General features: G+C 43.8%; 1 protein-coding gene across 3 annotated transcripts in view; it reads right to left on the reverse strand.

The window, feature by feature from the left end:
• Nucleotides 1-1,240: 1,240 nt before the first annotated feature.
• The window catches only part of LOC147022160 (solute carrier family 15 member 2-like), a 315,727-nt gene continuing 300,916 nt past the window's right edge, over nucleotides 1,241-16,051 (reverse strand). For 2 of the 3 annotated variants that reach the window (XM_085892805.1, XM_085892804.1), the window contains 2 exons: nucleotides 6,657-6,761; nucleotides 1,241-5,708 (listed from right to left, as the gene is read on the reverse strand). In XM_085892805.1, coding sequence (XP_085748931.1) covers nucleotides 5,526-5,708; nucleotides 6,657-6,761 — 288 coding nt within the window. In that variant the 3' untranslated portion in view covers nucleotides 1,241-5,525. Of the gene's footprint in view, nucleotides 5,709-6,656; nucleotides 6,762-14,373; nucleotides 14,427-16,051 lie in introns of all 3 variants that reach the window. The other variant, XR_015061088.1, reaches the window with a different exon arrangement.

The following is a 16,051-nucleotide window of genomic DNA, read 5'->3' on the forward strand; positions in this document are numbered from 1 at the left end:
ACGGCTTATTTTCTTACAAAAAAAAAGAGGATACAAATATGTAAGGGACAGTGCACACAAAAAGGTTTATTTCCCAGGAGTTTCCAAGAGTTTCAAGGAGTTTTTTTCTTTTTTCCAGGACTTTCAAGTACTGGAAAATGGAATCTCATTTTCCAGGAAATTTAAGGAGTTTCAAGAAGTGTGCGAACCGTGTATGAACTACGACAAGAAGTGGCAACATTTCGAGATTCGCAGCAGAAAGCAGATCTCCATGGCAAGTTCCAGTCTGAAAGATTTTTGCGATCTCTAGCTTACCTGGTGGACATCTTTGAAGTGCTGAATGCCATCAACCTCAAACTCCAAGGGAAAAACATCAACATAATCATGCACCATGACATCATTCGAGCCTTCTGGGCAAACTCGACCTCTGGAAATGTCGAATTCAGGATGGAAATACAGCCAGTTTTGCTAACTTGGATTCTGCTCTCATTCACAGTTACCTTGATTCTGAGTTAAAGAAACAAATAATTACTTATCTGACTGAATTAAAAGCAGAATTCATCAGATACTTTCCGGATATATATGAGAAGCACGAACCCTGAAAAATCATTAGGAACCCATTTCAATGTGAAGTAGCTGATATTTCAGACGAAGTGCAAGAGGAGTTTCTTGAGTTAGAGTTCAACTTCTCGGCTGAAGAAGACTTCAAAAACACTTGATCTAGAGACGTTCTGGGTCACGTACCTTCTTGTTTACCCTTTGATCTCACATCAAGCTCCTCGGATTCTGACAATGTTTGGATCAACGTATCTTTGTGAAGCTGCATTTTCCACGCTCGTTGCTGTCAAGACCAAGTACAGAAACAGCTGAACGTTGAAGGGGACTCCTGTTGTGCTCTCTCTGGCATTCGACCACGTATTCAGGATCTGATAGCTAAGAAGCAATGTCAAGTATCTCATCAAATGTCATCTCATTAAATATACTGTGTATATGACTGTTGCTAATACAGAATTCTTTGTTTAATAAAGAAATTAAAAACACGCATTTTTTCAGTTTTTCCTTTTAATTCAGGAGGGATTTTTAATCATTTGGTTGAAGATGTGAGGGGAGGGGGGGGGGCATTGAGGCAAGGACCAACTACTGGAGGGGGCGTGGTGGTAAAAATGTTAAGAACCACTGATCTACATGCCTTGAAACATTCATTCCAATGATACGTAATTGATAGACATTTGTGTGTGAAGTCAGGGTGCAACAGGCGTTAAAACAGTTAATAGACGTGCAGTCTGCAACCGACATTCAAACAGCATGCAATTAAGACATATAGTCAACAACAATTAAGACATATTAAGACATATAGTCCACTGTGAAAGGAACATTACAATAGTATTGGTTCACGAAAAAATATTTTCACGAAAAAAATAAGTGACCACTATATTCGTTATTGTTGTGTGTCTGTCTGTCTGTCTGTATGTCTGTCTGTCCCGAGCATAGCTCCGTGGGTTTTGATTCGATCCTGACAAAATTTTGGTGGGAGGTTTATATCATGATCTAGTTGTGTTTTCCTGAGAATGGGCGTGGTGTGGCCATTATGGGCGGAGCCACGCCCAAAAAACATGTGTTTTTATGGGGTAGCCAATTTCAATTTGCATCTTCTCCGAGGGGATTTGTCGAATCTGACAGGGGTTTCGGTATTTGGTTAGCCCAATAGCACCTGCATAGCCCCACGGAGCTCGATTTTTCATTTTCGTCCCAAGGTCAAGGTCACAAGGTCACGAACTTAGAAAGTTGCGAATTTTGACGTAAAATTTTTTCGTCGCCGAGGGGTTTGTCGAATCTGGCAGGAGTTTTGGTATTTGGTTAGCCCAATGGCACCTGCATCGCCCCACGGAGCTTGATTTTTCATTTTAGTCCCAAGGTCAAGGTCACAAGGTCACGAACTTAGAAAATTTCGAATTTTGACATCAAAATCATACGACCGCCCAAACTTTGAGAGCTAGGATGACAATATTTTTTATGCATAATCTTGACATCATTCCCCACCTGAAGTCTTAAAACCATTTTGCTCTATCTCGAACACCTTGCCCGTGGCGCCCCCTTCAAGTTTGTTTTTACGCTGATTTCATCAAAGTATGGATAATCCGATGAGTCCAAAATGCCATATAGCCTATAAGACGTTATATTGTTCCTGGAATGTTCCAGAGGAAGTTTTGCACCAAAGGTCATAATCCTTGACCTTTGACCTTTAAAGGTCAAATTTTCAAAGTTGTGGGAATCGAACCGGGTTTTCGACCTTCTTCGACGAACTAACTCCAATAAGCTATAGCACGTATCCTGTTTCCTTATTTTAATGTCCACAACATTGTTTTGTGACCTTTAAAGGTGATGCAAAGGTCAAATTTTGAAAGTTGTTGAACGAAACCGGGATTTCGACATTTTGCAGCTCATAACCTGTCACTCGTTCCACATCATGTTGATCATTTTTATAACTCGGTCAAACATTATCACATTGTCTCATCCTTGACTTCTGAAACAATCTACATCGTCAAATACCGCTCGTGAACCATCGTCGTCTTCAGACGTTCGTGTAGTGTGTAGTCTGCTCTAAAGTGACGTGATTAACAGGCATATTGTCTTCACAGACTGACGGACAGCTTCACGGCTTCACCGCCTCACCATGCTTTTCCTTTTTATATAATAGACTGAATATAGATTCTACCCCTCCCCCACTCGACCATGGTTTTTTTTTTTAGTTCAGTCCACTGTGTGGATCACCACAAATGCGAAACGATTCAATTATCTTTTTAAATAGATATTTTGTTATTTTGACATGGAATAAATGCATATTTACTGTTAAATTGTTTTAATACTTCTTTCAGTTGATTTGGGGGATGGTTTGAATATGTATCGCTTTTGGAATGGTTCTGTCTACTATCCATTCCCCCCCCCCCCCACTTCCCATTCCTGGCATGCTTTGGTTGAGTCCACATTTACGTTCAATTTCTTTTCCAAACAAAACGATTAATGTTTTATGTATTTTAAAATTTTTGGTTGCGTGCACTAGCCCAGATACAAAATAATTTCCTCATGTTGGAATCACTATCATAGCTTCAGCAGTTATTGAGGTTGGTCGGGCTACAGTTTTATATTGTGTTGAGAGGGGAAGAACCACAAGAAGCAGAAGTACAAATTGGCGATTTACCGATCTCTCTGTTTGGTACTTTAACGATGTATTCTGGCATCTTTTTAAGTCTTGGTCTTTCAAAAAACGCTGGAGAATATAAGTTATGGTTTTTAAATGCTTAAATGACTTCACTCTTTAGTTCATGAGCATATCTTTGTTCCACACATTTGACTTGGAGGCCATGTTTTTTTCCCGTATACACACATAAATATACATATATGTACATAACATCAAACGGAGCCACCTATCTGGATTTCAAGATCATTTGCCCTCATCGGGACAGCATACCAATAAATATCGAACCAATGATGACCACATTCATCGTTTAAACATCAATCGCACCTCCTGACTGCTATGGTGAGCATCGCTGTGGATTATGTCAATATATATCGGCGGCTCCATTTGATGTTTAACTGATGTTGACCATGTAATATTTGTCTGTTTGACAGAGTCCACAGGATGAGGCCTCTGGGTTGGAGGTGACGCTTTGGTGGAGGACTATGTCCAGTGGAGATTGTGGGAGTGCTCAGCAAGCTCCATATGTTTCAATTTGCTCGCCGATCACATCACTTGGCCTCTGGTTGAATGGTTTGCATTAGCATGAGCAATCGTCTGGGTGGCAGACAGATGGTTGTTCTTTGCGGATTATGCAGTTTTACCGTGTGAGACATAATCTGCGGTGATGCTTACCTCAACAATCAGGTGCTGCGCTTGATGTTTAAACGACGAATGTGGTCATTATTGTTTAGATATTTATTGCTATGCCATCCTGATGAGGGCAAATAAGCCCGAAATCTGGATAGGTGGCTCTGTTTGATGTCCAACTGATGTTGACCATGTAAAATTTGTCTGTTTGACAGTCACCGGGCCAAGGCCTCTGTGCTGGAGGTGATGCTTTGGTGTAGGACTGTGTCTGATGGAGATTGTGGGAGTGCTTGTCACACTCCACATGTTTTGAGATATATATATATATATATATATATATATATATATATATATATATATATATATATATATATATATATATATATATATATATATATATATTACATGTAATTGGTCCTGACTAGGTGTTAAAGGAAATGTTCCAAAACAGCGCAGTCTCTCTGACATACCGTGAGAATTCAATTCATGATTCAATGCATGCATTAGCAAAGTATTCAGCATGCATTGTATCATGAATTGAATTCTTACCTTCTGTAATCCAACTGAATTTTGCTTCTCTGGAACATATAATCATAATATTGCACCTTCTTATGTTTGCTTCCATGAAAAACATACATTTTCTCTGAGACTGGGGCAGCATGTCAATTGTGACCTCTGTCAGTCTGAGCTATCCAACAAGTTTCACAATAGTAGATGAAATTTCAAGTCACTGTTTGTGCAGTGTTTGGATGAGACAGATGGAGGATAGATGGGAGCCATTTATATTGATAGAAACAATCAGGGTAGTGAAGTTAAGAGCCAACAGAAGCACTTTGGATTAGATTTGACCCCAGCTGTGCTGGTGTGGGTTTCAATAAAGGATGCTATAACATCTTTAGGACTTGCACCCAAGTATCAGCATATGAAACAACCAACTAAATCTCCAAATAAGCAGACATTGTACGCCGTGTATTTACGACGTTGTTCCTGTTCTGAATAGTAGAATAGGAGGCGAATGATGAAATAAAATTCCGCATTGAGAAGGAATAAAAGTGTGAATGATAAAATACCAAGCAACTTAAGATGAATGTCATGAAAAAGAACAATAATTATGACTGTTCATGATATGCAGTGTTTCAAAAGTCTGGAATTATAGGGATATTTATATTACAATTTTATTTTAATAATCGCTCAAATTGCGAGGCACTGACATGCATACATATATAAATCATTGTACGTAGATTTCTTTTCACTTTTCTTTACATTAACACATTGATTTTACCACATTCGTTTCCAATTTAATTATATGGATCTACAATCATATGTGGTCTTGTGGTATAAGGCACTGATTTCAGATGTTCCCAAAGAAAAAAAGGGAAGTAGTGTTAAATCTGGACTACATAGGGGGTCATTCTATGGGTCCATGCCATCATATTCACATAAAAAATAAAAATTACAAATACTTCCTACGATTCCAGACTTTTGCAACCCTGTACATCAGTTTTCAGTCAAGCATTGTAAATTGTTTAGCAGATCACAGCAAACAAATTTCAAAAACAAATTTTTCAACCATTATCACACTTCATATTTTGTATACAGTACTCTGCTCACAAGATGAAGAAAATCAATTATATAAAGACAATATTATGAAACTGAGGGCAAAGAAGGGGTTGTGATATGCACCTTTCACAGATGCTTCAAGAGATTCTAAAGGAAAGTGCTAACCATTGTGATCGTCCATCACAGTCGCATATTTGTCTCTGCTATTGTCAATGAACTTGTTGCAAGAGTCTTTGTCCATGGAGTTCTCTGCAGAATCCACATGCACGTAGAAAATTGCCATGATGGAAAATATGATGAAGACGACAAACAGCAACAGAGCACAAAGCAAAAACTCCAACCACTGTAGGAGGACCAATTAAAGCAACATGTCACATTACCTGAAATACATGACTCACAACACTCAATCCATGTGACCGTTTAAACTTACTGAAAGGAATTTTGGAAAAGTCAGGAATCATTTAAGTATTACAAAGAGGATGCAAATAATTGGTGGTGGGGAATTGTTGGAAATCTGGGCATTTTTACATAGAACTTTAACAAGCATATGGTACATGTACATGGGTCATAGAAAAACTCGTACCTGAAAGATATTCACAACAGTCCGAGACATGCCAAAATTTCTAACAAGGTATGACACACACACACACACACACACACACACACACACACACACACACACACACACACACACACACACACACACACACACACACACACACACACACACACACACACACACACACCACAATAAAACTAATCCTTAATGGATACATGGAAATGCTTTGCAAAAGCAATCACTGAGAAGCAGGCCTTTTGAACAGTGGTAAGATTTGTGGATGTGGCAACAAACTGGTTTAGCAATTGAAGAACAGAGCACATGGCTTGCAAAATCAATGAAAAGAGCCAAAATTGGGTTTTAGTGCTGTGTCTGAGATGCTCATGAATCTCTGCTCAGCTATGCCCACCGATCGCAATCAGAAGCCCTCATGTATCCCACCCTGAGACCTCCACCTCGAGAACATTCACCAATCCCAACCTCTGCAGCAAACAAATCCCATCCTCCAATGTACTGAAAACAAATGCAGGGGAGGAGCTATCTCCCTCTGTTGTGGTTTGTAGTTGAGGATACACTCAACTACAAACCGCTATTCAATGTCAACTTAGGAATTGTATATATATATATATACATGTCAAATGTAAACTCAGACAACTTGTTGTTTTTGAGGAGTGAACTTCCTCGGACCGATTCCCAAACCACACAGCACCACAAGTTCTGTGGAACGCTTACCTGAGCCAAAAGAGCCGTCTCTGCAATTAATAGCATGATAATATTACCAAAGGCAACAGTAAGCAGCCATCCTGCCTGCAGCACCGATTTCATGCTTTTTGGAGCCTTGAGACAAAAGGGGTGAATAAGGCATGGCCCAAGGGGAATGAGAGACAGAGGAAAGAGAGGGGGAGAGAGAGGTTCAAATAGACATTAGCATTGGTGAAATCTCAACGGAAAAGTTGCACTTATAGTGATATGAAAAGAACAAGACCTTAACAAAAGACAAACAATTAAAGTTTACAAGCTCAAAAGTTTATTTAAATTACAAACAATCCACCCATACTCGACACCTCGGCTCTTGTTTCCTCCTTTCATTATTATTACAGTTTTGTCAATAAACATCCGCAACCATCTGTGAAGCCCAATCATCAAATAGATCCCTTCAGCACAATTGCATTATGGTGAGTTTACTTATTGATGACAATTTCCATAACTAGAAAACAAAAACATTTACAAGGCAACAACAATGAATCTTCTTACAAATGCAGACACAACTGCTGCCATACCACTGGGCCATTCCGGTCCCACCTGCTCCGTTATTTTTAAGTCACACGACTGTCATATTGTTTTACATTCAAAGCTAAACCTCCAGGATGGTTGGGGCAGATGCAATCCAAAGTGATCCAAATTGGTGTGACATCATGTGCTCACCACAAAAGTATGGGACCATACTCTGTGCAGAGCGTTGGTGCTGCTGAAGCAGTCTCCTTGGCTCGTGGGCGCAATCCTGGACGGGTCGCCACTCCGACGCAGGACACCAGCATGCTAGCCCTCATTTTGCTAACCTCGGAGGGATGACAGGCCGAGTTAACCCCACCTGGTATTAATTCAACAGCTGAACAGGATTTGAACTCATGACCCTAGGATCCAAAGCCTGCCACCGTAACCATGACGCTAATACCTGTCCTGTCGCTGTCGTAAGACCTGTCGCTTCCAGAGAAAACAAATAAAAACTAAATTAAACCTTTTAAAAATCGTGCAAATAAATTATTGAATATCAGCTGCTTTTTGGTTTGTATCCTTTTCTCACCTGTGCTGCAAGTAGAGTGACCTGCTTTGTGATGCTTTAAAAGGCAGTGGAAAATTAGAAATGCTGTTTGATAGGGCGATATGAATAAAATGGAAATGTTTTTTTTTTTTTTAAAGTATTGAATATAACTAGCTTTTAATTGATATGAGAAACCGGATTGATTGAGACTCACCATTATTAGAAGCAAAGAATAAGATGAAGGAGGAAGAGTGTTTGTTTCAATGTAAATTGAAACCAGCCCATCTATCCAACCTTACTCAACTATATCATACTGTTTTTTTTGATTGGGCCTGATTTGTGGTATCCCCACACAGGACAATTGTTGATGGCCGGACAGATGCATGCACGCATGCAGGCAGGGATGGACGGACGCAGGCATGCCGAGACCATGCTCCTTTTAGATAATAATAAATTTGAGCAGTCGTATTTATTTTCTCTCTCTCCTCCACCCATTCTTAGCATAAACTGATTCTAATGAAAAAAACATCCCATTTGGTCAACAGGTAGGGGTACACGGGAAAACAAGATGGTATTGCAGGAACTTTCAGGAAGGAAAACAGGGAATTTGGAGGAGGTGGATTAACAGGGTTGGAAAAGATCAAGATTTTGGATGGGGGAAGATATGAGACGGTGGTAGTGAAAAGCTGTTTTGAAGACCCGGAGGGAGGAGTGGGATTGAAAAGAGTGTGGGAGATTGTCCCACAGGAGGGAAAAAGATGAATGAAGGAGTGAATGTGAGCAGTGATTCTTGATTTTGCCAGTTTCACCAGAAGGGGGTTTTTGGTGAACCTTGAAAACCCTGCTGAAATGTAGGGGGGACAGAGCACAGGCAGAGCAGAGAGTAGCGGGGGGGGGAGGGGAGAGGGTGGGGGGCAAGGCCAGAAATGAGACAGTAGAAGACAGAAAGACCACTGACCTGCCTGTGGGGAGAATGAGACCCAAAGACACAGCTTCGAACGGGAGATATCAATGATCCTGAAAGTCTTTGTTTACACATCAAGAAGCTGAGGTCGGTGTGAGGCAGCAGCACCACCCCAGAAGGGAGAGCAGCACTCCATCAGGCTGTGGATGAAGGCTTTGTAAGTGGTGAGAAGCTCAGGTGTGCCAAGGAAGGACTTTGCATGATGGAGGATGCCCAGTTGACGACTGGCTTTGGAGGTCAGCTTGGAGATGTGGCTTTCCTGGAAAAGATCATGGCAGATAGTAAGGCCCAAAAGCTTGAGTGAAAGGACTTATTCAAGGGGATTGGTGAGAAAGTAGATTGGGGGGGGGGGTTCCAGATGGTCCTTATGGAGAGACATAGTGAAAGTGTGAGATTTGTCAAGATTGAAAGATGTATTCCAAGTGTTTGACCAGCTTGTGATTTTATGCAGGTGTAAAGAGAGTGAAGAGGCTGCTGCCAACTGATCAGAGGGATGAAAGATGGTACAGCAGAGGGTGGAGTCAACAGCAAAGAGATCATTGGTGAAAAGCAGAAAAAGCACAGGGCCTAGAACATTGCCTTGAGGAACTCCAGCCTGGACAGGAAGAGGAGAAGAGAGAGATAGAGAGCCATTAGGAACCATGCATTGACTGCAACAGGAGAGGAAGTCCGCAAGCCTTGAGTGGAGATTGCCTTGGATATCATAAGGAGTGAGTTTGGTGAGCAGTGCAGGACGCCAGACCATATCAAAAGCTCACGATATGTCGAGGGAGATGGCTCTGATCTCATGTTTGCCATTTAGGACCCCCCTCCATTGTTGGGAAAGCAGAAGCAGCATGTCCAGGATAGAGTGACATGGTCTGAATACAAGTTCAGGTCAGGTATGGGAGCATGTGCCAGAACAGCGCGTCGCTGCGTCCACTTTCCGCCGGTACTCCAGGGGCCTCTGTCTGGCCATTCCCCAGGCAGATGCCAGGCCCATCCCCATCTCCTTGAGATGATGGTCAACCTGCTGCAACCATGAGGCACGTGGTCGGCCCACTGGCCTCCTCCACTCATGAGACTCCCTCGCTGAGAGAATCTGGTGAGCAGGATCAGCGTCAGGAAAACGAGCCACATGTCCATACAGCCACAACTGACGCTCACGGACTATGCAGGTAACAAATCTCATCCGAGTCTCTCTCAGCAACCGCTCGTTGGATACAAAATCCAACCAGCGATAGCCAAGGATTCTCCGAAGACACCTGGTACCAAAGGAATTAAGTCTCCGTCTCAGATCCTTGGTCAGAGTCCAAGTCTCGCACCCATAGAGCAAGACTGGAAGTACCAAGGACCTGAAGACTCGGACTTTCGTCCTCCCGCACAGGTACCGGCAGCGCCACACCCCATGATCCAGTGAATCCATGACTCCACAGGCCCGACCCAGACGTCTATTGACCTCTGACTCGCAGCCAGCAGAGACATGAATATCAGTGCCAAGGTAAGTGAATCTCTCCACGATCTCAACATCCTCACCACAAACAGACACAGACAGGCAGCAGCATCCAAGATGTCACCGAAAGCCTGGATCTTAGTTTTGACCCAAGAAACCCGTAATCCCAGCGGCTCCGACTCCTCATTCAGCATCTCGAGGGCCCCCAAAAGGATGTCTAAAGTCTCCGCAAAGATGACTGCATCGTCTGCAAAATCAAGGTCCGAGATCTTGACATTCCCAAACGATGCACCGCAACTTGATCTCTCCGACATCCTCCCTAAAATCCAGTCCATACAAATGCTGAAAAGTGTGGGGGCCAGTACACACCCCTGACGAACTCCAGTAACAACTGGAAATAAGTCAGAGGTGGTACCACCACACTTCACAGCACTCTCAGTACCAGAGTAGAGTTCAGACATCAGATCGATCAGTTTTCGTGGCACCCCACGAAGACCAAGAATCCTCCAGAGGACATCCCGATTCACTGAATCGAACGCTTTACAGAGATCAACATAGGCTGCAAGCAGCCCCTGCCGAAACTCTCGTCTGCGTTCGGTGAGGACACGAAGTGCAAGGATACGGTCAATCGTTGACCTCTTTGGTGTAAAGCCTGACTGCTCTGGACGCTGGTGCTCAAGCAGATGGTGGCGAACCCTATCAAGAATTATCCGAGCAAAGACCTTGCCCGGCACTGAGAGCAGCGTCACCCCTCGGTAGTTGTTGCAGTCTTGGCGATCACCCTTCCCTTTCCAGAGAGGGACAACAAGGCCCCTCTTCCAGTCAGTTGGGATGATGCCTGTGTTCCAGGCAGAGCACAAAACTGCATGCGACGACACGAGTGCAGCATTTCCACCAGCCTTGAGAAGTTCGGCATGGATGCCACAGATCCCTGGAGCTTTGCCCCGTTTCAACTGGTTCACCGCAGCCCATGTTTCCACAAGCGAAGGTGGACCACAGTTGATTTGAGGGTCAACAACAGGGATTGTAAGACCCTTGACGTCCAACTCGACAGCTGGGGGATCAGCCTGGTACAACCGCTCAAAGTAACCGGCCCAGCGGACCTTCACTTCAGACTCTTCTGTCAAGAGCCTACCACTCTCTGCTCGAACTGCAGTGCTCCGAGGGATGGGCTTGGATGAACGTAATGCGCGAATTCCCCTGTAAGCGGGACGAGAATCACCTGTCCCCAGGTGATGCTCTACCCCCTCACAGATTCCTCGCACATAGGCCTCCTTGTCCACCCTCAGTGCACGTACAGTTTTACGCCTCAGCTCCCTGAACAGCTCAGCTCTGCCATTCAGCCTGGCCCTGCGACTCTGATCAATGGTATCCAGTGTCCCTCGAGAGACAAAATTCTTCTTTGCCCTGCGGTGAGTTCCAAGACATCCACCGGCAACATCAAGGACGGTGGTCTTGAAGGCGCTCCACAACTCTTCAGGACCCCCCAAAGCACCCAGGAGAGTGGAGGTCGGGAGAGTTGTTGACAGTGTATAGGAGATTGCAGAAGACCTAGGGGAGAGTGTCAGATAGGGAGGAGGACAAAGTGCTATGTGGTGAAGGGATGAGTTGCAGTGGGGAGTAATAAGAGAGGGGGAAAAGGGAAGTGGAAGATTGGAGGAGGAGGAGGAATGAGATGGACGAGAGAGAGGGTGGGGTCAGGAGGGGAGTGAGGGGGAGATTTGAAGGGGAGGGCAGGGAGGGAATTGAGAGAGAAAGGTGCTGGTGGAGCTTTTGAGAAAGGTGAGTGGGAAGCTTGGAGGGGGAGGAGAGAGAAGTTTGCTTTCAAGAGGGAGGAGGTAGCTGAACTGAGAGGGAGGGGTGAGAGGGAAGGTTTGAGAGGGAGGGGAGACGATGAGAGCAGGCACAGTCATGGGGGAGGAGGGAGAAGGGAGATGTGGTGAGAGGGGAAGGATAAGACTGTGTAAAGGTATTGTGAAGATGGTATTGGGTGGCAGAGGGAAAAAAATTGAGGAGGTGAGAAGAGGGGGAGGTGTGATGAGATTTGCGGTGGTGGGAAGAGGGGGAAGTGAGGGGAGATTTGAAGGGGAGGAGAGTGAGAGGGAAGAATAAAAGGAGAAGGGTGAGGAGGGAGCTTTTGAGAAAGGTGAGGGGGAAGCTTCGGGGGAAGAGAGGAAAGTTTGCTTTGAAGAGGGAGGAGGTGGCTGAATTGAGAGGGAAGGGTGATGGAAGCTTGGAGAGGGAGGGGGAGATGGTGAGAGCAAGCACAGTCATGGGTGAGGAGGTATAAGGGAGGGGTGGTGAGAGGGGAAGGATGAGACTGGGTTGTGGGATGGTAAAGATGGGAGTGGTCGGGGGAAGAACAAGATTTGAGAGCGTGGGAAGAGGGGGAGGTGTAATGAGAGGAAAGAGAGAGCGTGTTTGAGATATTGAGAAGTGTGCGACATTTGTTAGGTTGGAACAGAGACCACAGATGTTTGAAAATCACACAGTTTGGAATACCAGAGGGGAAACTGTTCATAAGGCAGAGGGCAGTGGAGAGATGCTAAGAGAGGAGGTAGGATGGGGGGGGGGCAAGATGGGAGGAGTGAGGAGGGGGTATAACAGGGAAGGAGTTAGAAGGAAGTAAATTTAAGGAGGTGGGATGAATTTGTACAGAAGTTGAAAAAAAAAAAGAACGATTAATAATGGAAGACGAACAAGCATTGCAAAATGGGATTTTTTAAAATCAAAATTACTGTTTGATGTCAAACTTGCATCAAAATTATTGTTTGATGGGGAGTTCTGGCAAAGTTGTAAGAGAGGATGTCCCTGTTATTGCTAATTTGAGCAAGTACTCAAAATAAGCTCCTGGAACAAGCAACATGCCTTTAGCTCATGGTGTCAGCTTTTAGAGGTGATAACTCCAGTGTTGTGGATGGACAGGTGAGAGAGAGGACTGAAACATCATATGCTAACTGGATGCTTTTGCAGAGTATTGTTTTTCAGGAGAGTTGAACTTGCTCTGCATGCAACCTGATGCAAATTGTATGAAATTTGTATAATGAAGGACCAAGGATTTGAGAGTGACCATATAAATTTTCTTTCTTTTTCTGGAAGCAGTTGTCAAGGTTGAATTTATCAAATGTGCTCTATTGCAGCCTTGTGGAAGGTTTATGTTGCTCATCAGTGTGATCTTGCCATGCAATGGATTGCAGTTAATTTCATGAAGAGAGGGTGAAGAATGAGTATATAAAAAAAAACAGGTGTCTGCAATTTGGGATTTTCTGGAGTTGCCAGAACATGATCATCATTTAGTTTCAACCCTTCAAGGTGAGAATTTCTAACTATTCAGTATGTTCACGGAAGCTCATGCTGCTGCACACCGACAGCCATCCATACAGTAACATGCAGCCAAACCACTATTTCTTGTCAAGCTCCTTCGCAAAGTAGCAGTTGAAGCGATAATTGGACGTCACATGAGTGGGCTCTGTAGAAATGATGTCATTGTTTGAGAAAAATTTACGACAGGAAAAATGCAAAATGAACACAAAAAAAAAAAATCTAAAATAAACAATAAATATCAGTAAAAAATAATAGCCAGGATCATTTTTTAAAGGCTCTTGTTTCATAATTTTCATGTTTGGTGGCGTAATGGATAGTGCATCAGCTCTGAGTCTGGGAGGTCAGCGGTTCGAATTCCAGCTGAATCATAACAAACGCTTTTAAAATGGTGCATGCTGCTTCCTTGCTTGATGTTCAGTATTTAAAAAGGATGGAGCATGGACAAAGAACCATAGGTTGGCAACTACTGCACAGGATTGCTGGGCCCAATGGCCTACCTCCTGCATTGTAGTTCTTGGTAAGGGAACTCGTATTATAAAAGAAAAGTAGTGTTAAAAAAAAATGATCACAGAACAAACTAGAAAGTCACCTGGTAGAGCGCATACCTCCACCACGCAATGCTTGATCCATGAGAACATATTGGGCCCAACACATTTTTGAGATATTGTGCTATATATCGTTTTTGGACCTATCTCAAAATGGTGAAGAATCACTTAAGAAATTAAATAAATCCCGTATCCAGATCCGGATTCGGATCTTCACCAAAATCGAATCACTTCATCCTTGCCACACACCCAACCTGCCCACCAAGTTTCATCCGAATCTGTCTACAACTTTTCGAGATATCATGCTATTGATTAGATTAGTCCTATTTCTCAATGGTGAAGAATCACTTAAAAAAATTATCAGATCCGGATCCGGATTCAGATCTTCACAAAAATTGAATCAATTCTTTATTTTCACACACCTAACGTGTCCACCACGATTTGTCCGAATCCGTCCACAACTTTTTGAGATATCCTGCAAACAAACAAACAAACAGACAGAAAGGGGTGAAAACATAACCTCCTTCACCTCCGGTGGTGGAGGTAATTATAACAGCACTCGTAGAGTGTATCGTCTCACCTCGCACGTTCATGCTGAACAAAAATGCCATGGTTAACTGAACACGCTACAATTATGGTCCATATACCCATATCATCCATGCACCCTATTATGTCACATAATTTCTTGGCATGGGTTATGAATGTCATAAATGAAGATATTCACTCGCATCCAGTCATGTATCAGGCATATGAAGAGTCAGATTTTTCGTAAAAAACAAGTTCAATTCAACCAATTATGACAGGAATATCACTTCACCGATGACGTCATCATATCGCTCAATATCGCTCAACCACCCCATTGAGAGTTGATGAAATATGGCAAATTTCAATTTTTTTCACTGAGCGGTTTTGGAGAAAATGATGACAAATTTTTTGCTGAAATCCAAAATGGCTACCATACCATGTGACCAATTACGAGAGAGTTAGCAATGAAATGTTCTCCATGGGGAGTCGCTCCTATGTTTAAAGCTTTACATTGATCAGACAGGTTGTTGCAGAGAAAAGCATTTTTAAAGCGAATATATATGTATGTATATATATATATATATATATATATATATATATATATATATATATATATATATATATATATATATATATATATATATATTGTTGCGGATTCGCGCCCGCCGGCGTGCGACGGCCACGTAACTCGAATCGCGGCACGTCGCCCACCGGACGGACAATCCAGTCGTGACCCTCTCGGACTAACGCCGGGAACCAGTCACGGGTGGACCTTTCGGTCTCACCGCGATCGAGCCAATCAGCCCCCGCGTGGGATAGGGTTGCTCGCCAAATTCGACCTACCTAAGTACCCACGCGGAGGGTAGACCGGGCGATCGCACCTCGCCGCAGGTCGACTTCGGACACGGGCCACTTAAGCGACCCGTTCCGTACTATCAGAATAACCGAGCGGTGTTATCGTCGACCTCGACGGTACGATTAATTATCGGGCGTATTCAGCCCACTACCAACCCTTTACGTGAAGCAAGATGAGGATTCAATGGGAGAAATGACGAAGCGAAGCGGGAAACAGTTCAACACAAAAGCACATTTATTCGCGGCACACGGGAAGCACACATATACAATTCCACCAAAAGCACACAGAAAAAACACAATTCCATTTACACAAAAAGCAAATATAAAAGCGAAAACAATGCAGAGCTAATACCGACTACCGAGCACACGGCAACACTTATACAATTCTACCTCACAGACGGCGCCGACAACACATACCCAAAACCAAGGAAAGAATACCCTCAAGGATGAGGCGGGCCTGAGGCCGAGACCGGGTCGCACCTACCCGTCTGGTGATGAGACGCGGAGCGGCGATGGCGCCCCAACCCGCGGGCCTCGCGGAGTGTCTGGTAGGGGGTGGAAAAGGGGCCCCCTTGGTCGCACTATCTCAGCGCGGGGGGAAACAGGAGGGGGTTGCTGATGCTCGGGGTATAGAGGATCTTTATTATCCCTGGTGTGCGTCTCCACCTCGGCCAGGTCGCGCTGTCGGCCTCCCTCGGGTGCAGCTTCCTGCACGACGCG

The sequence above is a fragment of the Eptatretus burgeri genome, chromosome 8, assembly GCF_056783735.1.
Source record: "Eptatretus burgeri isolate ZD-2024b chromosome 8, Ebu_testis_v1, whole genome shotgun sequence".
In the NCBI taxonomy this organism is placed as follows: Eukaryota; Metazoa; Chordata; class Myxini; order Myxiniformes; family Myxinidae; genus Eptatretus; species Eptatretus burgeri.